The 27,415-nt window shown below is 45.0% G+C and overlaps 1 protein-coding gene across 1 annotated transcript in view; it reads right to left on the bottom strand.

Moving 5' to 3' along the window:
- Nucleotides 1-27,415, bottom strand: part of Fam120a (family with sequence similarity 120 member A) — a 100,721-nt gene that overhangs the window by 19,678 nt on the left and 53,628 nt on the right. Inside the window, exons 8-11 of the mRNA XM_026406929.2 lie at nt 17,417-17,504; nt 14,794-15,021; nt 12,053-12,227; nt 1,621-1,870 (exon numbers count right to left, since the gene is read on the bottom strand). Of these exons, the coding sequence (XP_026262714.1) occupies nt 1,621-1,870; nt 12,053-12,227; nt 14,794-15,021; nt 17,417-17,504 (741 nt within the window). The remainder of the gene's footprint in view (nt 1-1,620; nt 1,871-12,052; nt 12,228-14,793; nt 15,022-17,416; nt 17,505-27,415) is intronic.

The raw sequence follows: 27,415 nt of genomic DNA, 5'->3' as shown, positions 1-27,415 counted from the left end.
CCTCTAAAGGGGGCCCATCCCACATAGGGAACAGGAACAAGCAGGGAGCCAGGAGGGCCAGTCCCAAGTCTCATTGTCAGAGCCACAAGTTACACACAATGGAGGGGATACCACTGTGCCAGGTCAGAGGGACCAAGGTGAATGCACTGTTTTCAGCGAGAAATAGGAGAGCTGAGGCATCAGGAGCCACTGGCTGAAGAGTCTGGTCTCTCAATCCCACCCCCCTTCTTGTAGGGACCCAGGACAGCTTGAAGAAGTGGGGATCCTAGAGCTAATGCAAGGAGGTAGGAGGAAGGAGAACACCTGCAGAGAGAAAAAGAGATGCTCAGAGAACAAGGGGACAGTTGGAGACCATGGAGGTCCAGTGACATGGTGACAAGTGCCAAAATAAACATTGGTACCATGGTCTGAAGGCCCTGGGAGGCCAGTCCATACGGAAACAAACACATGGACAGCCAAAAAGGAGGGCACATTTCCTGAGACCAGAGCACCTCCCCCACGGGACATGCATCACCTGGAAGGTGAGAGCAACTCTGCAGGGAGAAGCTGCACATGCCCCACCAAGTCCTCTGCTGGGGAGGACTGTCCAGTGACCCAGGTGGAACCTTGCACCCCCAGGTGGGAAACGACCCCCGAAAGCACACAGGACCTGTAGTGGGTCCCTTGTCACAGAGAACACTGTTAGGACAATTAAGAAATGAGCCTGAGATGAGATGGACTAAAGGATCCATATGGATTTGAGTCTGGTGGCTACTTGGTGGTCCTACAGAATAATCTTGCTAGAAAACTATACTAAAGGATGTGGACTGGATTTAAAACAAAGCCTTTTGTATTGTATTTGCAACTTTTCTCTATGTCTAAATCGTTTCAAAATAAAACAAATCCAACTAAAACGTACTAAACATCCAATATGTAACCCAATTCAGATAAACTTCAAAATATCCCATTCACCCATCCTCGTGTGCTGCAAGGGCCCAGTGGAGGTGCCCCAGTGGAGGTGCCCCAGGAGCACAGCAGCCTGGTCCACATGCGGCTCCAGGACCGCAGACAGCTGGTGCTGGAACACGGAAATACTTGTATCTTGTTGGGCAGGGAAGCAAGGAAAAGCCCCACACCAAAAGATGATGTGTGCCTCAGGGCCAACCTGGCCGGGCTCCCAAGGCCAGAGCCTGGGCAAAAAAGTGATTACGACCTACAAAGTACACTTGTGTCCATTACCAGTTAGATAATGATTAAATAAATGAAGGGGGGAAGAAGAGAAATTTTTCCAACAGAAGAATTCCAAATAAATCCCCCTTCCAGACTTCAAAATCTTCAATATTTAAAGAATAAACTGTCTAAAATCATTATGTATCTACAGGCCATGTGTGTTTACCAAATATACCTACTTTATAAACATAGTCTTCAGTGTAAATTAAACCATACATTGCCATTTCTGTGGGCCTACATTCCCAGAACATATACAAATACAGGACCAGGACAAGTCTCAACAGACAATACACAATACCTACAGCGTGAACTTTCCATCCTTCCTAGAAGGCTGGACACTGTGATTACCCTGCCCCCCTCCCCAAGCCTTAGTCCCTGGGTCCACCCCTCCACCCATGGCTGGGCACGCACCGTAGGACGCAGCAGAGCACCATGAGGTGAGTGGGCACGTTGGCGGGGTTAAGCATGGCTGGGGTGTCGGACCTCATGCAGGCCAGGAAGGCCCTCATCCTGCGGTTCTTGTCCTCTACGGCCTTGCCAAGCCAGAGCCTCTTCAAATTGGGGCAGGTCCACTCCCGGAAGGCCAGGGCTTCCACTAGTTCCGGGGTTTGAGGAGACTTCCCCTTGTAAGCTGCCCATTCCTTAATGATCACTGGTGAGACTACAGAAAAAAGAGAGAGAGAAAAGAAAGCTCATTGAGGCACATGACTTACCGACCCTCAGCCTGCACAAAAACAACCTGCTCTACCCACGAGCCTGGAGATATGTCCTTGCAGGTAATTGAGGCGTCCTCACCTTAGCAAACTACCAAGAGCAGAGCCCTCATGCTCAAGTACTTTGTGCCCTCTACTCTGTGATTAATGGCTCATTCAGATTTGTAGTGAGGTCATATGTAAATTTCTTCTCAATCAGATCATGGCTTGACTTTCCCATAGACCCAATGAACAAATCAAGGATGTTAGAATGTACCAGGAGTTTAAATCTACTAAAAGTTTTAGTAATATTCACAGAATAGGTAAAATTCACAGAAGTACGTGATTATATAGTTATGTTAACATGGAAAGCCCAACTTAGACAGCTAATCTCTTCTTCCCAAATACTTTCACAAATTGGATTCGAAAAATAATTTGTATTTGGCAACCACTTTACTCAAGGACTTCCTTCTTGAATAAACAGCGGACTCTAAAAGAGTGGCCAGGAAGACACAAGTAGAAAAAAATTTCCAAGTTCTGAATCTGGATGATGTCAGCACAATGACTGTATCCAGCAAGACTCAAGACACTGCCAGAATCTCTAACATTTCATTTGGAAAAAGGGCAAGAAGTTCTGAATTCATATAGTACAAAACAATGACCTCTTATCCACAGTGTGAATTCTTACAAACACAAAAACATGCACATTTTCCCCACATCATTTCTAAATAAATTAAGGGAAAACTGTGAGAGTGCAGATACAATGAAGGTGCTCCATGTGCCAGCAGCATGTTAAACTTCCTCGTCAACTGCACTGAGGTGACGGCCTGATGGTAAAGTGTAGGTATGCATTTCAGAAGGAACAAGTGGCTCACTTTAGTTCAGTAAACACCAGAACCAGAGCAGGGACCTGTGTGGTCCTGTGCCCAGTGCAGGGCTCAACGTGAGTCCAAGGCCCCACTGCTAGCCACCATACTCCACGGCACGGCCCACAGGCCAGCAGCAGGGGCAGAAACCAGGATGGTATCGTGAATTCTAATTTGGTCTTCAGCACATTATTTCTATCCAGATAACATCAATCCCCCGGGGTTCATTTTCTCTAAAGTAACACCTAAGGCAGGTGAAAGATTCTGAAGGTTCCAAAACCGCGACAGAGTTACATGAATAACTGGATGGTCTCCAGTTCCACTTCACGTGTAAATATATCAGGCAATACAACAATCTCTTAAAATGTGAAGAAAACTGTCAGGAGTTAGATACGTGGATGTACAGTTTATCGGCAACAGAAAATGTAAATACATTTCAATACCCAACAAGCCAAGTAACAGTGTCACACATAGGAACATGTCATGGACATGCCTTGGGGAAGGGCTCCAGACTGTGCCCCTACACATCAAGCTCACTGGGATGAACAGGGGTACAAGTCAGGACAGTCGCTGAAAAGTTAGCCTTTTACAAAAGTGTTACTGCTGTCATTAGACAAATTCCTTCCATTGACATTTTGCTATCTTAGTGTTTAAATGTTAAAGGGATATTTAAAACACTCAAAATATTTGAAAATCCATCAACTCAAAAAACACAGGTAATACATATATAAACATACACTTATTTGCTTTTATTTAATATTTTTAGGTGTCAGAAAACCAAAAAAATCTCCATCAAGCAGAACCTGTCTTTAGACGCACAATCTAAGGTGCCCCTCCCCCACACCTAGTTCCCACTGAGCTCCAGCACAGCTCAGCTTCCAGAAGCACCCCAGGCAGCAGTGTCAGACACAGAGGATCATCATCATCACATGAGCAGCCATCCTGGGAGCCCACTCCCCTTCCTGGCTCCCTTCTGCATCCAATTCAAAGGAAGTATGGGCCAAGAGGAGCAAGCCAGGCGAGGAGCTTCAGAATGAGCTGGTGACCAACGCACCGTTTGGGATGTGCCAACAAGCACACACCCCCACGCACCATTCCATATACACCCCACCCCCCTCCACAAACACCCGCCACACCATTCCACACACACCACACACATGCACACTAGCATGGGTTCTAATGAATCACAAAAAATAGAATGTTAGAAGCCCCTTGGACTTTCTCAAAAGAGGCGTTCTTATTAAATTTATCTTCAATGTTTCTTTCCCTTCTGTCAGCTGTGTTTGCCCCCATTTAGTCATATTTAGCAATCATTTTATTTTATTTTATTATGTTATCTTCATTTGGGGAGGTATGGGAGGTACCTGCCCTGCCTGGTGCCCTTAGAAACACTTGCCAGGCTCTGGGTCTGGCAACTCTCCTACCAGGGTGCTTGAGGGCTGGCAGCGGCCCGAGCTGGCCTCATCTGACACTGTGCCTCAGATGCATACCTCCAGACTCAGCGGGCCACAGTGGGTGCCGGGAGGAGCCATGCTCTCTATCACAGCACCAAGCATTTATGTTCCCACTGAGCTCCAATACCGCTATTCACAAACACAGCTCACATCTAATTTAGAAACTTGTGTCTGTACCAGAGGAAATAGGTACGATGAGCACAAATCTTGCTCCGAATGCAAAGCTGCTCTGGAGTTGCTTTATCTTACAAGAGGCTCAGCTGCTTTTAAACAGTCTAATAACCTGGAGACCATTTGAATACACTGCCACTCAGCAGCTCAGCCGTGGAGCCTTTGGCAAACCATTTACCAAATACGCAGCCAGCAGCTTCTGTGTCCAGGCAGGGCCAGGGCAAGGAAGGCAGGTGAGCAGCGACCTGCATGTGCCTGAGCCTAAGGGAGGGTCTTCTTGGATTCCCCGACCCAGCCTGGTTGCAGGGATTAAGAAAAGGGGCTGTAACCTCGCTATGCAACACAAGCCTGATGATTAAACATAACAAGCACCTAGCAACCCTCACCACGCAGGAAAAACTGTGAGGCCAGCCAACATTTTATATATTATTTACAACAAATTAATATAAAAATAGTTTACAGATTGAAGAATTCCAAGGCTTGTCCAATTTTCAGGTTGACTGTAGTAGCGTTGAAGGTGCTGGGGGCCAAACAAAGCAAAAGGCTTGGCTCTGTGTGGCAAGTCTCTGAACTGGGCAGCTAAAGGGTACCAGTCAGGATAAGTGAGCTGGCAATGCCTACTGCTCTCAGAGAATCACAGCTGCCCAGAAGACAGGTGTCTCCACTCTCTGCTCTAGCTCATAGCAGCCAGTTAACAGAAAGGAGGCTGAATTCTCATCATTTTTGCAAAAACCTCTGGACACACAGGATTGCCTGGAAGGGTGCCAAGGAACCAAACCACAGGAACATCTTGGATGGGCACAGATCGGGCTTTAGGAAAAGCATGGTGGTATGAATGACTCTGTGCTGGTAGCAGGGCAGAAAAATAGACAAATATTCCAGAGGTCCACTCATCCAGCTGAAGATCTATGAGTAAATCTTGTGTGTCACCATCAACAAATATATTTATTTTGCTTTTCCTACTGATAGGAAAACTATTTCAGGAACAAACTTTTTTTGTCTTTGGTGGTGCTGGGGATGGAACCCAGGGCCTCAGGCAAGCTAAGGCACGTGCTCAACCACTGAGGTTCAGCTGCAGCCTGAGAGGCTCACTTAGCCGTCACACTAGCGAACAACTCTAGGACATCCACTTCCTATGTGACTAGAGGCCAAATTCAGAATGCATTTTCTTTATAGAAAGGACCCCTTTAAACTGCAAGTTGGGGGCATAAAACACTGTCATACTTAAGCTGTCCTTAAAAGCAAAACAAAACAAAAACCAGTATTTCCCATTGGACCTTAATCACATTTTCCTAGCATTGCACTTGACATGACAACCAGCCACCTTGGAAATCTGTTACAATGCTGACTTGGAATCAACCCCAGCCAAGGAATAAGAAACGTGGTTCTTTGTAAGCCAGTTCCTACAGGCTGGTAGTGGCTGCCTATAAGGCCACATTATATGGTATGTCCCTAAGCTCAGTGCCAGGGCACCACCACCAATGAGCAATACTTGCTCGGAGCTCAGGAAGGGGCAGCCTGCATTGTGGACAGGCCACCTTGACAGGGAGGGACAAGAGAGTGAGAAGAGTGACCTCCATGACCTGGCCAGCTAGCCTGCTATGCTCGTGCACCTGTGTCTTAGGAGGCACATCCTGAGCACTCCTCCCACAGTTAAGAGCTCCTTTGTCTCAGGTCAGAAAGAGGAAACTGGATACAGTGAAGCTGATTTTTCCTTCTAATAGGAAAGCTTCCTGCTCCTTCCTTCCCAAGCAGCACCAGCATGTGGGCAGCAGGGAGGCCCTGTGGTTCTTAGCCACTCAGCTGCACACCTGTGAACAGCTCAATGGATCCCAAAGGTGAAAGGCTGAGAATGCTCTTCTTAAAACTTTGCTACCTGAGGTTGGGGCAGTCCACTGCCCACAGAAATATCAAGCTTATTAGTAGGACAGAGGCATGCAGTAGACCTGATATTGCAGATGTGAAGGTAACTCGTTCATAATCCTCATTCTCCCCAAGTACGTGATAAAGCCAGGCATGGTGGCCTGCTGCTGTTATAATCCAGCAACTTGGGAGGCTGAGATTGAAGGACTGAAAGTTTATGGGCAGTCTCAGCAATTTAGTGAGACCCTGTCTCAAAAAAAAAAAAAAAAAAAAAAAAAAAAGAGCTGGGGATATAGATCAGGGATAAAGCACCTCAGGATTTAATCACCAGCATCAGATTTAAAAAATAAAAAAAAAAAAAATCTCAAAAGTTCAAGGCCTTACAAAATAAACACTAATCCAAAAGAGTAACATCAGACTCTGATGGTGGTGACAGTCTTAAGTAACCATATCTTGGGCTGGATCAATTAAAAGGTTTGTGAGAACAATATTGCAAATACTAAATCAGCATACTACTATTGATCAGTTATGCTATTTCATGAAATAATCTACAATGGCAGATTGACTGACTTTTAATCCCGATGGTCACATAAGCAAGTCATTTCTAAAGCAAAGGGGACTAGGGGGAAAAACAACAATACTCCTTTTGGTAGCCAGAAAGGAGTAATAAACACAGGGCTGGGGGCGTAGCTCAGGGGTATGCTTGTCCAGCATACACAGGGCCCTGGGTTCAATCCCCAGCACCACACAAACACACAGAGAATGAACAAAGACTTAATGTGCCTAACCTAAAAATGTGAAATTCAAAATGCTCAGAAATTCAAAACCTTTGAGTTCCAACATACAGTCACAAAGTTTTGGGTTTGGGAAGTAGCTCAGTGGCAGAGCATGTGTTTAGGTACGCTGTGATGTTGTAGGACCTCGATCTATCCCCTAGTCCTCCAGGCCCCCACCTCAAAATGTTGCAGATCTTGGAGCATTTCAGATTTAGGGTTTTGGGATAAAGGATGCTTGATCAGCAAAGTTTATGCAAATATTCTAAAAATCCAAAAAACTCTGAAATATGAAACATTTTTGGTCCTTTATTTTAAATAAAGGAAACACTCAAGCTATATAGGGAAATCCTTTATAAAATAATACAGTCTAGAAAACTGCTCCCTAGGTTCTATAAATTTATCATGAGTTTATAATTTACTTCCACCTATTTTATAAGCCTGTTTCTTTTTTTTTTTTTAAGAGAGAGTGAGAATTTTTTTTTTCTAATATTTATTTTTTAGTTATCGGCGGACACAACATCTTTGTTTGTATGTGGTGCTGAGGATCGAACCCGGGCCGCACGCATGCCAGGTGAGTGCGCTACTGCTAGAGCCACATCCCCAGCCCCTAAGTCTGTTTCTTTTACTTACTTAGTTTCGAGATAATGACAAAGACTTGTTATGGGAAATGCAAAGTGAGCCACTTTTGTTATTAACTGAATGTTAATTAAAAAAAAAGTTGATCACTGAACTTTACACCATGAATTCTTCACTCTTATTGTAACTGAGGCTCCACACAATGCACTATATATCCTTTTAAAACTTAGGCCTTGCTCATCCTCAAATCATTGCAGCCCCTCCCCTGGCCCTTGGGAAGAATCACTCATTGAGGGTGGCCCAGCGCACCTGAGGAGGGAGGCCAGGAGGAAGAGGGGGAGCCAGGACCACCTGCTCCACAGGTGGCCCTAGGAACTTGCCAGAGCCTCAGCACTTCCACAGGGTGAAGCCTCCAGTCAGGAGCCTGGCTCCAGAGCCTTGCCCTGTCTCCAGCAGCAAGAGAAACAGGCCTCTGGGCTCCGGCCTCCCCAACCACAGATGCTCCTGGTCCTGCCCTGGGTCGGTTAGTGGTGCCACTACTGGCAAAGGTTTGATGCATTTCCTGACAGAACCTAGGGATGAACACAGAGGAGTGGAAAACAATACTCCAGACTTTCCAAGGCTATAATTCTTAAAGGGTCTGACATCCTATTTCCACCGTACAGCAACTTAAATGATGGCTAGGTAAGTCACATGAAAACTGTGAACATTGATCACCTGCCTCAATCAAGACTTGGTTTCTACATGAACTCATGCCTTACATTAAATGAGAGTTAAATACTTTTAAACAACCCTTTACGACTTTAATATACCCTTTGAATAGTTTTCTCGGATAATAAAGCCCTCTTGAAATATTATTTTCATAATGGTGACCGTGAACTGGAACATACATCTCTACAGCACAATTCTCAGATCCCTGCCTCAGAAATGGCCACCAAAGCTGTCTGAGCGGAAGGCTCCTTCTGGAGCCCATAGAAAGAACAAGCCTTCTCAGGAGCCTGCCCTCTGTGGCCTATGGCTCTTCTTCCATGAGCCAGTGATGTAGTACAATCTGCATGTAGTCCAGGAGTGACCCCAGGTTAGACTGTGAATGTCAACAGGTGGCAATGCCATCATGACCCACCAGTCACCACGAATTCCTGGGAACCTTCCTAAGTCCGGCTTCACTGGAGCATGATCAAGCCTTCTCCTGTCTCACTCAGAGCATCAACAAGCTACAGCCCTCTCCCTACTACCAGCAAAATGTGTGATCGATTAATAGATATTTCAAGTGATGAAGCCTAAACTGATGGTCTGAGCAGCCAGTATTCAGTCAGCCGCAATGTGATGAGCAGGTGGAGGCAGGCATCTTAGTGCTCACACCACAGTGAGCATTAGTAGATGCCACTCACAAACAGCATTCAAACACAGCACTCACAAGAGATTCTCAGCATGAAAATCTCCCTGTGGAGAGCTGGGGTCAGCTAGGGTACTCACGGGTGGGGGTGGATTACTGCCATAAAATCCCTTTTACAGGCTGTTTGCCCCTCATGAACGTAAGTAATGGATGAAGGAGCTCCCCATGAAGATCAAGATTCCTAAGCTGCTGCCTAAGATCTCTCACACTGAAACTCGGGTCAAGTTTACTCATCATTTCCACTGAGAAGCAAGTTTTTATTTGTAACAGCACATCATGAATACATTTCTCCCAACACTTAAATTCTAAGGGCTTTAATTAACTCAGCCTAGGCAAAGTCCACCTGAATGAGCCCTTTCCTTCCCATGTACAGACCTGTCTTTTTCAGGTCAGTCTGTACATAGCTGGCAACTCACCTTGCTAAGTAGCAATATCACTCGTACCAAACCTCCAGTGGCTCCCTCATCTCTATGAAGAGTCAAAACTGGAGTCCCTAAATCACCCTAGCAAAAAATGATTTGTTCAGCACCAACCCTTAGAAGGACCTCACCACATCTATGTACTCTCTCACATGCGAATTTAATTTTCTAATGTTCCAAATTTCAGATCTTCACCTCCATTAAACCACAGCCATGTCCCTATAGCAATTATTCACCCTTTGTTTTAATAACCTGCTAGATACTCCAATAATAATGGATGTGTTTTAAAAATCACTTTTAAAGTCTGATGAATCTGGCAGGTGGAGTCCTCACTCCTCCATGATCCTGGTGTGACCCAGCTGGGTCTCATCCTTTTGCACACTGCTAAGTGGCTACCTTCTCCAAAGCAGGCCTGAGACAGCCTCACCCCCCATTTTCCCTTCCCTCACCCAGAATGGCAGCCCCAGAGCCTGCACTCCTCCCTCTTCCTCCCTCCCACCTAAGCTCCACGAACATCCACTCCTTATCCATAACTTTCGTAATTTTCTCCTATTCTCCCTGGCACATTCACCTACTCTCTCCCCCAGTCCTTTCCACTGATCAAATACCACAATAATAATCAAACTTTAACTTCCCATCCTTACCAAGGAGGAGGAGGTGAAGAGAGGAAGGAGGGATAGGGTAGAGAAGAGGTGGGGGGAGGGACCAGACCAACCCAGCTCTGAAAAGCAGAGCTTTTCAGAGCAGCCCCGCCTATCTTACCTGCATTTGGAGATAAGAGTATCTCCGCCCTTCTGCACTCTCCTCCCAAGTCCCTTTCCTCCTCCACTAGGTCTACCGCACCCCCACCTGAGGTCTTGCATGCCTGCCTGAGTCACCCCAGACTTCTCCTCCTGGTCCTTCCTTCCTCTGATGGCTCATTCTCACAACTTCTGACCCTGGCTGGGGTTGGCCTGCATGGAACAGGGGTGGGAGCAGTCAAGCACCTCTGGGGCCAAGGCTCTGCCCGACGACTCCCCTCCCTGTGTGCTCAGCACACTTCAGCCCTTGAGAAGGTTTGGCCCCACTGCCTGTTAGCACTCCAGACCCAGGCACGGGTCAGCTGTGTGTGCACACGTGCTGGTCGCACACCCACAGCAGGGCACAAGGTGTTAAGACTACTCTCTGAAAGTATCTGGCAATGCAGTACACACGAAGCCAAACATTCTGAGGCCAGAGGGAAAGGGGACAGTCAAGTTGGCCTCCATGGGATGGCACAGGTGATCACTGGAAATTCCTCGAGGAGCCTGCTGTGGAAAGGTAAGTCTAGTTTTGGAACACTTAACCAAATAAGCCAAATACTTTCTACCACAAAACAGTTTTTCCCAGGATCGAAGGCTGGGCGTTATTAGCCACCAACCCAAGCCAGGCTACAAAGTGAGAAATGCCATTTTTTTCTGAGCAAATGAAACACGGTATGAGGAAAGAATGAGAATGTATTCATGTAAGAGAGCCACGTCTTTGAGAAGATGCCATTTCTAACACTCAGTGTTCCTATCCATCAAGGACACAGAGGTGGAAGGTAGCGACCCTGTGGGGCCAGCATCACCTTCTATCAGCTCTGCTCACACAAGCAACTCAGCAGTGGCTCGCAGGACAACTGTCTCCAAGGAAGGAGTGACAGGTGCTTGGTTTAAAGCCTTACGGATCACCATTCTGGCACAGAAACTGCAAACAGAAAATTGAAGAATCTACTTAACTTTAAACTAAGTTCTGAAACTCAGAACTACACAGTCAGTACTGATCATGAGTTTCACCTCTAATGAGGCCTGCATTTCCCCACCACACAGCAGGAACTCTGTAACCAAACGTTCTTCCTTTAAAAAGAATGATGTGGTAATTTACAATTTCCACAACTCATAATATTCTTATTTTAGACTGTATGTTTTGGGGATATTTTCTATTTCCTAGTAAACATACACTGGTTTTTAAACTGCTTACATCAGGAGATCAAATTACTGAGAGTAGGAAGGCTCTATTTTCTTAAAAATATGACATAAACCCACTAGAAGATAAAAGAAAATGCTTTTGACCTCAACTTTGATCAGAGTTTCAAGTTAATACTTTCCAGCAGCCCCAGTCGATCAGCTGGAAGCACACCGCCTCTCGAGGGCTCTGAAGTAAATCAGCGCAATCCTGGGACGACCCACTCAAGTCCCACAACCTCTGCCATGGATGCAGAGCCCTGCAGGACCTGTCTCCAGACGCCAGCCTGCTGGGGAGAGCAGATCTGCACCTTGTCAACACCACAGCAGACACACAAGTGTCCCGGTTACTAAGACGGGTAATTACAGAGAGTGACGGCCATTCAAGAGTGCTTCCAGATCAACATTCAGTTTAAAGTGTAAACCTGCGGTTTTATTATTTTACTGAATAAGCACCATTACTGGAACATTACTGAGGAAAGTCTGGCTTCTCCTCCTGTCCTCAGGGCTCTACCCTGGCCTACTGCCCAGTGGGCAGCCCGGCCCACCTCCTGTACACGCAGACTCTTGGGTCAACTCAGTCAGGATTCTTCTAAGACTTTAGAAAATGCACAAGAGATTACGAGGTACCGAGGAAAACAAACAATGGATTGTTACAGTACATACATTCTGGTGGAAGTCTGTTCTTTCTAAAAGCAAGTCTCTCAGTTTTCTTTCTGCTTTCTGCCAAACTAAACAGGACTCCGTAAACATACTGACGAACTGGCCTATAGAGCAGGGCAGCCGGAGGCAGGTCTTTGTTGGCTTCATCTTCAATAGAAACAGCAATTTTGATTTCACCCTTTGCATGGAAGAAAGCAGAATAATATTGCACATTTTTCATGTTGAATTTATAATCAACTCACAGAAACATATTGTATTATCTCCATTAATGACATTGCAATTCTATTCCAAATCAAAGGCTTAACAACTGGCCTACCCCACGACGTACAGAAGAGTTAATTTGGCAGTCTGTGTCTAAATGTATGCTCAAAGCCTCAAAACAGACCCTACACTACTTTATACTTAATCCAAAACTAATAACAAAACACGTAGAAAATCCAAAGTCTTTGAAACAACCTAGACAGATCACACCAGACAACAAATAGAATAGAAAATGTTGAGAACTTGGAACTTTTTTATTTAAGGGATTAAGATGGTCATAGTATAATAAAATTTATAATTTTCAAAGACCTGATGCAATCCAAGGAATTAAGTATTCTGAAAATGAAGTGGTCATATATTTTTAATTAGGCTCTTTCATTAAAAATGACCACATATTAAAAATATTCTACCTAAGAGAATGCTCCATTTTACAAATGTACTAGGTCTCTGCATTAGTGTGATAGGTGCTCAAAGAGCATCTCATTGTGAGTGAGGTCATGAGCAGCTACTAGGGCAAAGGATCAAAGCACCCCACCTCACTCAAGTTCCAGTTAATCTCGTGACTCAAGAACATGCCTCCCAGAGGCAAAAGGCCACTGTGTGGCCTTCAGCAACCCAGACTGTTGCCAAAATTCTGTGGTCCTGTCTGGGGCATTTTATGACACCAAAATATATCTCAGAATATTTTGTGGAGAAATTTTATTTATGTATATTCATAACATTAAAATATATTTGATATCTTCAATGTCTGTTAAATTTATTGCCTTAATAATTTTATAACATTTTCTTTCATAAAAATTTAATTTCAAAACTGGTCATTCCCTTTTCATCCACTACTCTCATATTCATTCATCCAGTAGCTATGTGTATTCTAACTCTTTTTCTAAATCCAGTAACTATGTGTATTCTAACACTCTCATCTCTTAGGATTATGACGCTTTGACAATTCTCTGTACTATCATGAAGCTTCATACCTGAAGCTACACATCTTAGCCTGTACAATTTAATGCCAGAGCTATTCAGCTCATAAGAAATAGTATGCACTATACTATTCCCTAGGATACTTAAAAGCTGAACATTCTAAAATCTAAAAAGACAGGTTTACTTTTCTCAAAGTCATTATGTCAACATTTCCCCCTTGAAATTTGTGAGAACCAAAGAGTGTCAGCTAGAGTCTGCATCCCTCATGTGGATCTGAGTAACTGTTGGGGACAGGGCTCAGATCCCATAGGGAGGGTGCAGCAGATGGCTCCAGGGTACCCTACATCTCCAAGAGCCCCACAGGGAAACTGTGCCATCTTTTTACATGTTATTTCCCCAAACTGTGGTCCCTTAAACTTAGCAAAATCCTTTTCCCACAAAGTAACTTTCACTTACCCTTTATAATTTACATTGAACCCCAAAATAATATTTACCTTACAACCACAACCTGAAAGTGATACTATTCATGCATATTAATATCAAACAGTAAGATGAGTTTGGAGGCAATTACAACTAAAAAATAAATGAACCAAGTAAATATTACTAGCTAAATATTCATGTCCTTTTTAATTTATAAAAGTAAGCAATGTTTGGACTAGTCCATCAACAGTCTACCTCATGAGTACTGTGGAGTAGGAGTCTTTTATACTTACTGACTCCATTTCACAAACCACAGATGAATTGCAAAAACCAGAAAAGCCTGATTATATATAGTGGCACAAGTATTGAGGAAAGCACATAAATAATACATGATAGTAACAAACCAATTCTGCATGATAACTGGTCACTTAAGTAACTTGTTAAATTGTGGGCCCATGATTACAAATGCCAACATAAAGACTACAGATCACTGAAGAGATTTAAATACACATAGATGCACTGGAAACACCCAGATTAAAAAACAATGCCACACTATATGCACATATTTAATCATGCAGTTGGAAAGATACCAGTAAAGTGAAATTATGACGCTGTGTAAAAAGGTCACTGTGTTTTCTGAGTGTGCATATGGTAACAAGATCCTGTATTCCACAATGCTATTAGCACCATTAAAACTGCACTCAATGAAGTAGATGAACAAGTCAAAATACATGAAGTTATTACTACCTACTCAAAAGGGGAAACATTACTTTCTAAGGACAAACAATAAATAAATCAGACATTATATCTTACATCAGAATTAATTCTGACATTACAGCACAAATATGGAAGAAATTTTGAAGTTGAAATCAGGACAATATAATTACCAGTAATAAAACAATGTGATGTGTCATTATTTCATTAGAAATTTGAAAAATATTTTAAACTAAGTTGAAGAAGAAAGTAAGACTTTCAAAAGGTCTTTACAGGCATAAACTTTCAGCTTTTGTTTAATGTTTAGAAAGGAGAACGTAAATTCTGATTACAAATATTTTACTAAGAAAGAAAAATGGTTTCCAAAATGAAAAAGTACAAAACACCTGTCAAGGAATGGGAGCCACTCCAGGGCCCCTGGATAATACCTTCGTCAGGACGTGGAAGATGTAGGGGTACATCAGCCCCTTCTTGTGCCTGTGCTCGGCCACTCTTAGCACCTCAGGTGCGACGGGGGGCAAGGGAGGTGTGGTGATGTCCATGTGGTTCCTGGTGGGCATCGACAGGAGGCAGGGGATTGGCTGGACTGTGCCCATCTGGCTCCCTTTGCCTTCCACTAGCTGGCTTCCTGAAGAGGCAGTGGAGGAACCTTCTGCCTACAGAGTGACGGACAGGAGAGAGAACAAGTTTGCATCACATTTCCACTTTCTCAAGGGTTCCAGATGCTTGTCTACCTGACATCCATGGAGGGTACAGAGTCCTAGCCGGAGAGACCAGATCTAGTGCCAACCTAAAGACAGAGCAATCAGAGAGCTCTTATCTGATCCTCTCCTTAGACTGCCTCGCACACACAAATGCCACTAACACCCACTGTCCTCAGAGGACAGCCCTGTGCTCCCAGCTCCTCTGTGTCTGTGTGACTCTGCACTGGGGGAGGGGGGATGGTGCTGGAGGCTCAGGAAGCCACTGTTGCTCCCCCACCCACTGTGCTCATCTCTTGGGACCTCCTGCTCTGTCACTGCTTCACTATCTCACTCAGCTCTCACTCCCCATCACCACTTGGCCAAGTCCTCCATGTTCCTGCTGTCCTCAAGAAATTGCTAATATTTCTACACAGCAAGAAACTAACACTCAGAGAGGCTACACAGTCTGCCTACCAATATGCAACCAACAATTCAGAACTGAATTCATATCCAACCCTGACTTAAGTCTTGCTCTTTACTGCCATCGCTGGTATTTAAAGAACAGAATCCTACTGGGTATAGTGGCACATGCCTATGGTACCAGCTACACCAGAGGCTAAGGCAGGAGGATCACTTGAGCCCAGGAGTTTGGGGCAAGCCTGGACAACATAGAGAGACCCCCACCTTTAAAAAAAAAAAAAGAAAGAAAGAAAAGAAAAAAGAGAGAGAAAGAAAACAAAACCCCAAACTCAATTACATGCAGGCAAAAATTAAAGCAAAACCAAAACAAACCCAAGTAATCCTATCAAACACAATGGCTCAAATCTATTAGATGGGAAATACTCAATTTGTAATAACTACCCACCAAAACCTGGAATGTGTGCACAGAACAGGAAAGCACTGTGACCCCAGATGATTAATGCAGTGCTGGGCTAGTGCCAGGTGGTGGTGCCGACGAGACGCAGGAGATGCTCTGGCATAATCTGTATCTTCTGAATAACTGCCTAAGAGCAATTATTATTTGTACAATAAACTTCTTTTTTTGATCAGAATAAAAGTTGGAAATGAGAATTGCTTATTACTTGATTCAATGCCACCCTAAAGACACAAATTTTTCTGTTTTGGAACAAAATGTCTTTCAAATGGGTGCAATTAAGTGCTTAATTTTACTCTTTAATACACAAGTGCAAAAATAAGTCTTAAGAAGAGTAACTAGTGGATAATTCACGAGTGTTTTCTACATTCTCCCTCTTCCAGAAGAAAACAGGAGCAACTCAAAATGCTTTGGAAGGTGCTTTGAAAATAACAGGTATCCACACTGCAATTCTGTTACTTATTTGTAGGACAATCATTCAACAGTTGAGACTATGTAACAGTTGAGTTCAAATGGATTTCTGATATTCAGATGGCCCTGTATATAAACCAACCCTCTTCCAGCAGGAGTCCTGCTCCTTCTAGGGCCCACAGGTGGCAGGCGTGGCTTTGAAAAAAAAAAAAATTCTAGAGTTCACTATTAACAAGTAGGAACAAGTGAGATGGGAGAAGTGAATTGAGTTTCTTTCTTCTGGGGAGGGGACACCAAGGATCGAACCCAGGGCACTTGATGGCTGAGTCACAGCTCCAGCCTTTTTTCTTTCTTTCTTTTTTAATGATTAATTTGCTGTGTTAGCTTCTTCCTCTTTGGCTTTATCTATTTATTTATTATTTTATGTGGTGCTGACACATGCTAGGTAAGTGCTCTACCACTGAACTGTAACCCCAGCCCCATCTCCAGCCCCCTTTTTTTAAAAAATATTAATTTATTTATTTTAGCTCTCGGCGGACACAACATCTTTGTTGGTATGTGGTGCTGAGGATCGAACCCGGGCCGCACGCATGCCAGACGGGCGCGCTACCGCTGAGCCACATCCCCAGCCCCTCCAGCCCTTTTTATTTTTTCTTATTTTTAAATTTGAGACAGAGTCTCATTAAGTTGCTTAGGATACCACTAAGTTGCTGAGGCTGGCCTGGAACTTGTAATCCTTCTGCCTCCGCCTCCCAAGTCTCTGGGATTATAGATGTGTGCCACCACACTTGGCAGTTATTTCCATTTGTAATGAACACATTCCAGGTGCTCACAGAAATCCCCCAAGACAGGCAACTCAGGCAGGCTCAGGCACTATGCCCCAGAGCAAAGAGAGGTGCACTGGGTAACCCCGCCTTGCTGAGACAGACAGGCTGGAGGTAACTCTCCACAATTACTTCTCCTCCCCTCTTGAAAGACATATGTGACCTATGTGCTCAAACGAAAAGGATTCTTATTTAAACTGACCATTTATACAACATACACAGAATTAGAACTTAGAGAAAGAAGGCACAGACTTTGTACCTTTGCTTGGTCTCCTGGGTCTCCCCGCGTCTGAGGTTCCGTGTGGCTTCCGGTCTTCTCCCAGCCAATCTTGTTCCCACTGATGTGGCTGAATGTAAAAGGAACACCATCACTGACTACCATGAACCACCATCCAAACAAGCTCGTGATGACAAGAAGGGCCCAAACTAAGTCTACAGACTTGTGATAACAACAGTAATACCTCCCATGCTTTACCCCACCCCAGAAATTACCTCTAGAAAGAATTGTGTTCTATTACAGGAATATTTCTTCCTGCTTCAAGGGGGCAAGTGGCAACCATTGATAAGGAAAAGGAATTCTCAGGGAGGGACCAGACAGTACAAAGATGGCCTGTGACATCCTCGGCACCATGGAGGGTGCAGAGGAAATAAAGGCAGTCCTCGCCTCCAAGGAGCCTTCTGTTGTCGCAGGGAGACCAGGAATCACATCATGTAAGTGACAACATTCAGGCAGCAAAAGATTCAATATTCTCAGCAAAACTAATAAAAAGTGTAAGGTAGTGACACACATGTAGGGCGTCTAGTCTACTCTGCAGCCAGGGCCAGGGAAGTTGCCAAGCGGACCATCAGGAAGGCACGGGAAGAGCAATACAGGAAGGAGAAGACAATGAACGTGGCGAGTTTAGAGAACAGAAGGTTAATGGGAACTTATTTGAGGAACAGCTTTATTTGGCAAAGTAGTAAAAAAATAGGGTAGGGAGAGGGACGAGGCAGGCCCAGCGGAGATGTCTCTATCAGCCTCTATTAGACCATGTTGTGAACCTGAGGTAGTCTGGTAAAACCACATAGTGGGTTGAATTGGCATGTTGCAAAACGAAAATGGAACAGACCAGAACAAGTATGAAGAGTAAGCACCATTTCTTAGTTTTCTGCTGACTTGTGCTTGTGGACTACAAGGCTAGTAGGGTGGTTTACCATGGTGCCCAGCAAAGTGAAAAGCTTTGTCCTATAGGTAGCAGGTATCTGAGGGGCCTTGAGCAGGGTGGGCAGGGAACCACTCCACGCTGCAGACCCAGCAGACAGGGTGACTCCAGGTGGGGATGGCCAGGGCAGCTCTGGGCATTTTGCCCCTGCACTTGGTCCCTCTGTGGCAGGCCTAAGCACTCAAATGACCTCATGAAAAGAGTGCTGACAACAGGGCATGCCAGCATGGGACACTGAGACCTGGCTTATCTAACTGACCTGTGTGACAAATGGACAGACTTTAAGACCCATTAATTCTCCTATCTTCTAATCAACTTCATTTTAGTTCTAATTTTTAAATAAAGGTACAAAAAGGATAGATGAGAAGATTATCCCATCCATCTTAAGCCAAGAACACTGTCCCACAAGGTGACACCCCAGAGTCTCATTCCAGCTCCTCAATCCCAGTCACACGACAAGCCCTTCTAGTCAAGGACACCACACACTTGACACAAAAAGACTGCTCTGTGTCCAGGTTCCCAGAGTTGCCAGGGAAACCACTGCTCTGTGCAAGGTTGCTATGAACTCAGATGCCACTGAACCAACAAGAGGACCCCCAGTGACGGCCAGGAGGCATGGAAACCAGGGCAAGCACCCCGGGAGAAGGAGGGTCCCGACCACCAAAAAGGCCAGAGGAAGCAGCTCTATTGGCTGAGTGTGAAGAGGCCTGGACAGCGCGCTGGAGGCAGACCCATCGACGACTGGCGACTGTGCTGCTGGGGGTAGGGTCAGAGAAATAACAGCTGGATAAGTGCTGTGAGGCATGCAGTGGGGACACACGGGAAGATGAGTCCCTTCATCATGCCACACACCAAGAGTACATGACGATGGTAGCACAGACGACATGAAGAACAGCCAAGATTCTCTAATCGCTGTGAAGACACGTCTGGAAGGTTCACTGACCACAGAGGCAACCAGCACTCCCCCACCCCCAGGATCAGGAACCCCAGACAGAGGGCAGGAAGGCTGTACACCAGTCGTGAGAGTGACAGGAGACAGACAGAGCAGTGGGAACACGGGGTTAGGGGATAATTAGCTGGCCCCCACAAGCTTTCTTGTAAAAAAGCGATTTATCTGCAGCATTGCCTGGCTTAAGTCAACAGAACAGGTAACATTCCTCAGGAAACAAGCTGCTATCTGCAAGAGAAATGCAGGCCCAAAATGCCAAAAGGGGGGACTTATCTGACCTTTACCCAGATCAGATCCCAGAACTCAGCAAGACAAGGATAATTCCCCCTACCATAAAACCTGTGAGAACAGGTTCCAATTAGAACTGGCTGGCTTGGGCCAAAGTGGCTTAGAGCTGGACTGTGCAGTGGGGACGCAGTGGGGACGTAACCTGTTGTCAGTCTCAAGTCAAGACTGTCTGGAAATTGCTCCGGGATCCCCCCCAAAAACTGGAGGGCAAGGCAGGAGAGACTGTCCTTCCCCTGAGATGACCCACCCTCTCCACTGAGAGTATCTGTCCCCTTTTCCCCTTTTCCTATCCCTTCAATAAACTCATGCTTGCTACTCAGAGTGACGTGTCTGAAATCTTTCTAATGTCATCATGAGAACCAGTGAGAAAAAACTGACCTGACCACCTCCGTTTTGTGGCAGAATCACATTTTTCTAGTGACCCTGGAACTCGACCCACTGCTGTGCTACCAGAAACCCCACAGAACCTACATTTGCTAGTATTAGTGTTTGTTCTACATAGTTGATCAAACTGAAAATAATGTCATCTAGATGCTCCTAGAACCTTCTAATGATACTATAAAATCTAAAATTTTCCCTGAAAAGCCTCTTGATAACAGCCATTTTTTTTTTGGCACTGGGGATTGAACCAGGGGTCTTAACCACTGAGCCACATCTCCAGCCCTTTTTATATTTTGTTTAGAGACAGGGTCTCACTGAGTTGCTGAGGCTGGCTTTGAATTAGCGATCCTCCTGCCTCAGCCTTCCAAGCCATTGGGCCTGTGCCACCACACCCAGCTGACAACAGCAAATCTTAAAATAAATCCAATATACTTCAATGGGATAACTCTATTACTAAACAACTTAAGACAGCAATTATATGAAAGTGACAAAGGCCATACTTGGAAGAACAGATGGATTAGATTTCAGAATTCTTCCATGCACATTTATATTTCATCTTACACACCGATAAGATCTTAAAACTGTACTTAAATCAGACGTCTCCCCTCTTTCCTTTTGGCCAGGGGGAGAGACGGTGCAGTGCTAGGCTATTTGAGGAAGGAGGCTCCCTCGGACCCAGACAGAGTTTACATCCCTCTGTATTAGCCTCTGATGATAAAAATTCAGGCTCAGAGAAAAGGGAACTAATCGAGGCGTGTGTGCACGCGCGCACACGTAAAGGCACTGGTTTCAAATGAGACCCATTATTCCAAACTGTGCCACAAGTAGCCTTGGGAGAGCTGGCTGTGGATGGAAGCTGCACACACATGAAAAGATCTAGGAGGTGAGCAACAGGAAGACCATGTGCACTTTGGCAAGTCCACGTGTGGTAGGGGAGCCCAGCAGGGCAGGGTGGGCCTTGCAGTTTGTCAGAAAGTGGCAACACAGCCTTGCTCCTCCAGGGACACTTGGGGCTGCTTCTGCATGAAAGCATGCCAAAGGCAGCAAACTACGCTAGTCCCTGAAAGACTTCCTCCCACGTTTCTTAGTGAATGTGCTGGCTTGCCCACCCCCCATCCCAGAGTATGATGTCAGAGAGAAGAAAAGGGGCAGAACATGGAGTAAAACCTGACTCCAGCAAAAGGAAGAGCAAAGGCAAATAATACCAATGTGGAAGAAGTATTAAATTTTGAAAGGTAACAGATACAATCCACAGTAGAAATGTCTGAGGAGAGAGTGTGTGTATAAAGTCAGACGTGGCCAAACTAGCAAGGCTGACTTTCAATAAGAGTTTTCAGGGCTACCTGCTCCCTAACTCAACCAGGCGGAGAACAAAAGAGAGAAGGCTCTAGGTCCATGTGTGACAGGAGGGTGTGGGCCCCAAGGCGCTTGGCAGGACTTGGCCTCACCAGACAGGCACTCAGGGTTCTCCTTCGAGGCCTGGTCTGGTCAAATGCCATCCTTCAGAATCCTGATGACCAGGAAGGCCACGCATGCAGACACCTACAATGCCCTCTTGCCCCTAATTATGCCAGTGTCCCTGCACACAGTCTTCTCCATGGAACAGGGTTGGGAGCATAGAACCAAAGAGTGCAGAAAGCGCATCCCAGGCAACAGTGAGCATGGCTCACACTTTTCTCACTGGTATCAGGGAGATATGTGGTCACAGGGCCCTCCTTACAGAATGTGAGGGAGGGTCCCGAGGTGCCTCACCATGAGCCACTGCTGGCTGCTGTGACAAATGAATACAAAACACCTTCAGAGGGGAGTGGGTGGCTAGGACATCCACGGGCCCTCTCACTGCAATGGCACAGATCAAAACTATTTTTTGCCAAACAAAATTCAGAATTGTTTATATGAGAAATTACTAGAAAAATCACTATGTGTTAAAAAGCCAAGATAGAAATCTATCCAACACAAGAGCCCAACAATTTGAAAGACAAGCCTACACCTGCTCATTGTAAGCCATTCTCCTAGCTGCTGGCCTGTGGGTGTCTCCATATCCCAAAGCTGGGAAACATAATTTTCTTTGTGAACCACAAGGTTCCTGAAAAAACTCAAAGTGGAAGAAAAACACCCGGACCCCCTTAAAGAAAAAAAGACACAACCTCAAGCACATGCTGCCTGGGATGCCAGGTCAGAGCTAACAAAATGAGATTCTTTATCTATACTACATTAAAAACCAAAAATATATTTGGGTCTTTGAAAACAAATAAATTATTTATTATCTGCAAAATGATACAATGATATATTTTGATCTTATATTGTTGTAATGGTTAACTTTAAAATAATAGTGATAGCTGCCACTTATTATGCACATTCATCAGTTTGTATAATTCACGAACAACCCTGTAGACCTCCCACTAACACAGGAGTGCACTGGAGTCTGAAGCCAGATAACACAGACCTGGAGGCCAGCCCTTGACAGCTGCTGGGGTACAGAGGCTCCCCAGGGCCCTGAACTCCTACACGGAGTAGCCTGCCTTCCCAAATCCTCCTCCACAGCCCAGATGTGGGCTTCCAGGAGCTACACACGAGCTAATGGGGTGTGAGCATGTGCAAAGTGCACACAAGAGATGCCACCATGCAAGCATAACTCAGAACCAACAGTACATGCCAAAAGACACTCGCGACTCTGGGCGCCCTTGTCCACTTCAGGCACACGTCAGTGTACAAGAACATGAAACAGCCCATGTGAGTGGAAAAAGTCACAAAGCTGACATGTCTTCTCTCTGAATAGGACTTTTACCTATCCACTTAAAAATGTCAGCAATAATATGCAAAAACACTAAAGCAATATTAAGTGTAATACACATATTTACACTTATATGTACAAGTAAGTACACACGTAAACTTACATAAGTGTATAGAACATAAAAGAGGGAAGAAAAGGGGAAAAGGCAAGTTGCTATCCCTAAGACCAGACCTTAATCTTGTAAAAACTTTATTTCAGTATATGCAGAGAAACATAAGATGTCTGAACTCTTAAAAAGAGAGTCACCTCTCTAGAGGTGGAAGATGGAAGATTCTCGATATTGTACTTTCCAGTGTTTTAATTCTATAACTTTGTATCGAGATGGTAATTTTTTAAAGGATGTAAAAAAAGAATTAAAAATATAGCAACCTCATTTTGATTCAAATTCTATGAGCCCAAATAAATCTACAAAAAATAACATAAAATAAACATCTCCATAAGGATCTGAATGTAATTCTTAATTCAATCAAAACAGGACTGACAGAGGCCACAAAGGGAAGGAAAAACAAGACCATCACCTTAATTTAAAAAAATTTAACCAAGAATAGAACAAGTGTGTGCAGATGCTACTCTGACAAAAAGAACAGAAGAAAACACATTTCTTTCTTATTCTCCTGCTAAACCAACTGTCATGGGCCTAGTAACTGGCTGGTCTGATCGTGGCCCAAGGCACCTTTTCCTCCTACGGCAAACAGCACACCCTGGAAGTCCCAGCTAGACCCAGGCCTGCTTCCCACAGGCTTGCCCCCATCGCTAATCTCTGTTGGAAACACCCCCCAGCAGCAGAGGCTGTGGCTGGGTGGCTGGGTGGCAGGACGGCCCCATGCTCCAAGAGCCCTGCGCAGAACTGTCAGGACTCCCATTCCACAGAACCAAGAACAGAGCCACTTGACAACTCTCCCAACTCAAGAACCTGAAATGCTGAACAAGACATCAAAAAAAAAAAATAAATAAATAAAGGGAAACAAAGGGATGAAGCACAGGGACTGCCCAGTGCATGTCATGATAGCCTCTGGCAGTGTGGCTGCCTGTCCTTAGGGTCAGCTGGGTCAGCTCTGCACTTTCTCAGGACATTCCAGGGCACTGGGTAATGCTCCCTGGGCACACAGCCCACACCCACCTTCCTACAGGTACAGAGCACATCTCCACAATCGGTGCCTAGTGCCCAGTGCCCGTGGCTCTCAGACTCCTATGGGAAGGGCTGAGGTGCAAGGAGGACCTGCCGGGAGAGCCACGTCTCACCCTCTCCACCCACAGCACCCTCCATAGTTTATCTTTAAGAACAAATGTTTGACAATTTTATGGGTTTTAAAAAAGATACCTTTTTATGTTTTAAGTTTCATTCCTTGATCTTCTTAGTGAGGGTGAACATCCTTCTACGTGTTTAGTGATGTCTGTATTTCCTCTGAATTGCATGCGTCTATCTTTTGCCATTTAAAACATTTATCTTAATTTGTAGGAAGCATTTTTCTTTCTTGGTTGCCTCTTTTATTCTGTGACAGTCCCCATCACCCATCACCAACACCCTTAAAAAAAAAATGCCATTGATTTATTGTTGGGAGAACTAGGCCATTTCTTTTGTAAACTGTCCCACATTCTGCATTTGACTATCGCTTCCTTGTGGTATCATCTAACATGTATTAGGGGAAGGATTTCTAAATTGTAGAAGCTGACCTTTGTTTTCCATCACAGGCATCTCAACCTATCCAGTAAGTATTTACTGAGCACCCCTCGGCCCCCCAGGCAGTCTTGTGGGGGGACAAGTTGTGAGGCAACTAGAAGGCCGCTCTCCATTGCTATTTCACGGTCTAGAGATTATAAGCATTTCCACAGTCCACCTGTCAAAGGGGTTAAGATCAGATCTCTGAGGCTCAGCTGCTCAACTGTCTAGAGACTTTTCTGTCCCAAAGGAAAACAGCACAGAGATGAGAACAAACTCATGTCCAAAGAAACACCAGGCCTCTCCAGCCCAGGCCCTGCTTGAGCACACTCAAGGCTGTTTCCTATGGCACTGAAGGCCTCCAGCTCCAAAAGGCCCAGCCCCGGGGACCAGGTATCAACCTCCTACCCTGCTCTCCTGCGCTCTGGACAAGTGCTCCTCTTGAAGTCTTCCTCACACACTTTCATTTGCTCACTGTCCTGCCTCAGAACATACCACATGAACACAGCCCTGTCTTTCCCACCCACTGCCCTGCTCACTGTAAACAGCAAGTGCTCAAGCATTTCTTGGCTAATAAAGGATAACTTTTTTCCCCCTTAAGACCATCCTAAAAGCACAGAGTAGGTCTGGGGTTCTAATTTGAGTTCAAACCAAGAGTAACTAAAGTTCCGACTTATTACTCCTGGTTTATTTATTTATTTTTAATTATTATTATTTTGGTACTATAGATTGAACCCAGGGGCACTTAACCACAATGAGCCACATCCCCAAGCCCTTTTTATTTTGAGACAGGGTCTTACTAAGTTGTTAAGGGCCTTGATAAACTGCTGAGGCTGGCTTTGGACTTGTGAGCCACTTGTCTCAGACTCCAGAACCGCTAGGATCATAGGCATGGGCCACCACCCCTAACTATTTGTTTTAAATGTAGACAGGGTCTCATTGCCCAGGCTGGCCCCAAACTCCTAAGCTCAAGTGATCCTTGTGCCTCAGCCTCCTGAATAGTTGGGACTATAGGTACATACTACCATGACCTGCTTTTGAGTATTTTTTTTTTTTAACTACAAAATTCCGTTCTCTTACGTAGTCTGGAACTGCATAGAATACACACCACATACAACACATTCAACAAACTAGAACCTTCACTGAAAACCATGAAATTGACTCCTCTTGGCCCCTGCCACACACATAAACTTAAGTTGAACCACAGCACGAGCCATAAGCAAAGCACACCCCCAGTCTAGGGTCTAACGCTGAGGCTTCAGGCACTTTTCCTATCTGCCTGCTTTCCTTCACTTCTGACATGATCTCTATGTATTAAAGCGAACATGGAGAAGATTCAAGGAAATTAAATCTCTGCTGAGTGAGACGTCTTGAGTCCAGCCTTTTGATGTGGCGCTGTGTGTGCACTGTGCCTTCTCTTCTGCCTGACACTTCACGCTGCAAGGACGGCAAGACACCAACCAATCACAAGACTGAGCAGTTCACACCCCAGCTGCAGAAATAAGATGTGCCTGCAAGAAGCAGTAAAAAATGCCATGTCTGGGGTGAAGACTGGGAATTTCAAGACTTCACAGGGAGACCAGATCCCAGGGCACAGGAAGAGCTGACCAGACCCTTTATGAACAGGTTAAGAACTGAACACACAGAAAAGCACAGTGCCCAGGCAGCTGTCCTTGCTCCAAGTCCAGCTCTCACCCTCATGAAGACAAATCAGATAGGTCTCCTGAATGCCCACCCTGGTCCAAGCAACCACCTCAATCTGGTTTCTAAACTTCCTCCACTAGCACGTAACTCTTGGGTATAAGCTTACTTCTTTTGCCTTTTTTTGGGTGATGGAGACATGGGGGACATGAACCCAGAGCCTCACACATGCTAGGCAAGCACTCTACAAGAGCTCCGTCCCCAGTCCACTTCTTTTGCGTTTTTAACCTCTGTCAATGTTCCAGAGTCTGTTCAGATACTTTGATCTCGCTGACACAAGTGAATTTTAAAAAGAGAACACACAATGACCTAGAATTCTAGAGGGAAAGGGCTTCTTAGACCACCTGTCAGACTTCCATGTGAGCCTGAGACTTCCATGTGAGCCTGAGACTCCATGAGGTACTTATTTAAAATGCAGATTTCTGGGCCCCAACCAAGAAATTCTGGTTTAAAAGGTATTAAATTTATCATCCTATTAGAAGGCCAATTTAAATTTTGGAATGCTAAATTATAATCCTTAACTTCACTTTGGAGTTTCAGGATTGCGTATACATAGCTCACTTATGAATTTTATATTTCTCTGCTACAGACAGGATGTGCAGTCCCAGGGGGCAGAGAACTCTGCCCTGATCGCCACTAAGGTCAGCTGACATTTGCTCCCATTGTACAGGTGGACACACGGAATATTACAGAGAGGAAACATCACTTGCTTCAGGGGACACATCAGCAAGAACCTGCTCAAGGCTGGACACTTTCTCTAACTTCTTCTGTCAGAGGTCAAAGCTAGAGGTAACATCCATTGGCCCCGTTATAACTGAAATATTATTAACTAGCCTTGGTCATCTGCCCGACAAGATAGAGTTCAAACTAAAGAAAAAGAAACACAGACTCAACGGAAAAGACACTTCCTGTTTCTTTTTTCCTTACCTTTTTTTGAAACACAAGACAGTTTAAGGGAAGGGGTAGTATCCATTTAAGATTTTCTCCATCAGATTTTAACCAACTACGTATTTGCAACACTCCTCTCCTGGAAGAACTCCGGCCTGGGTCCAGGCAGCTTTCCGTGGTTTTACTTGGGCAAATAGTATTATTTCAAGAACAGTTCTATGAGCTGCTGAGTTTGGAGAAGGAGAGGAATTCAGAGCTCCCTGCAGCCAGGGGCCCAGAGGTTAAGGCTGTTGGAACAGTGGGGCTGATGCACATGAACCCCATATTCTACGTGTCACACAAATCCCTCCCCAAGAGGTTTCCTGCAGCTCCGGCCTTGGTGCTGGCCTGGTGCA

The sequence above is a fragment of the Urocitellus parryii genome, chromosome 13 (genome assembly GCF_045843805.1).
Source record: "Urocitellus parryii isolate mUroPar1 chromosome 13, mUroPar1.hap1, whole genome shotgun sequence".
Classification (NCBI taxonomy): domain Eukaryota; kingdom Metazoa; phylum Chordata; class Mammalia; order Rodentia; family Sciuridae; genus Urocitellus; species Urocitellus parryii.
This window is presented reverse-complemented; position numbering and strand designations above follow the sequence as displayed.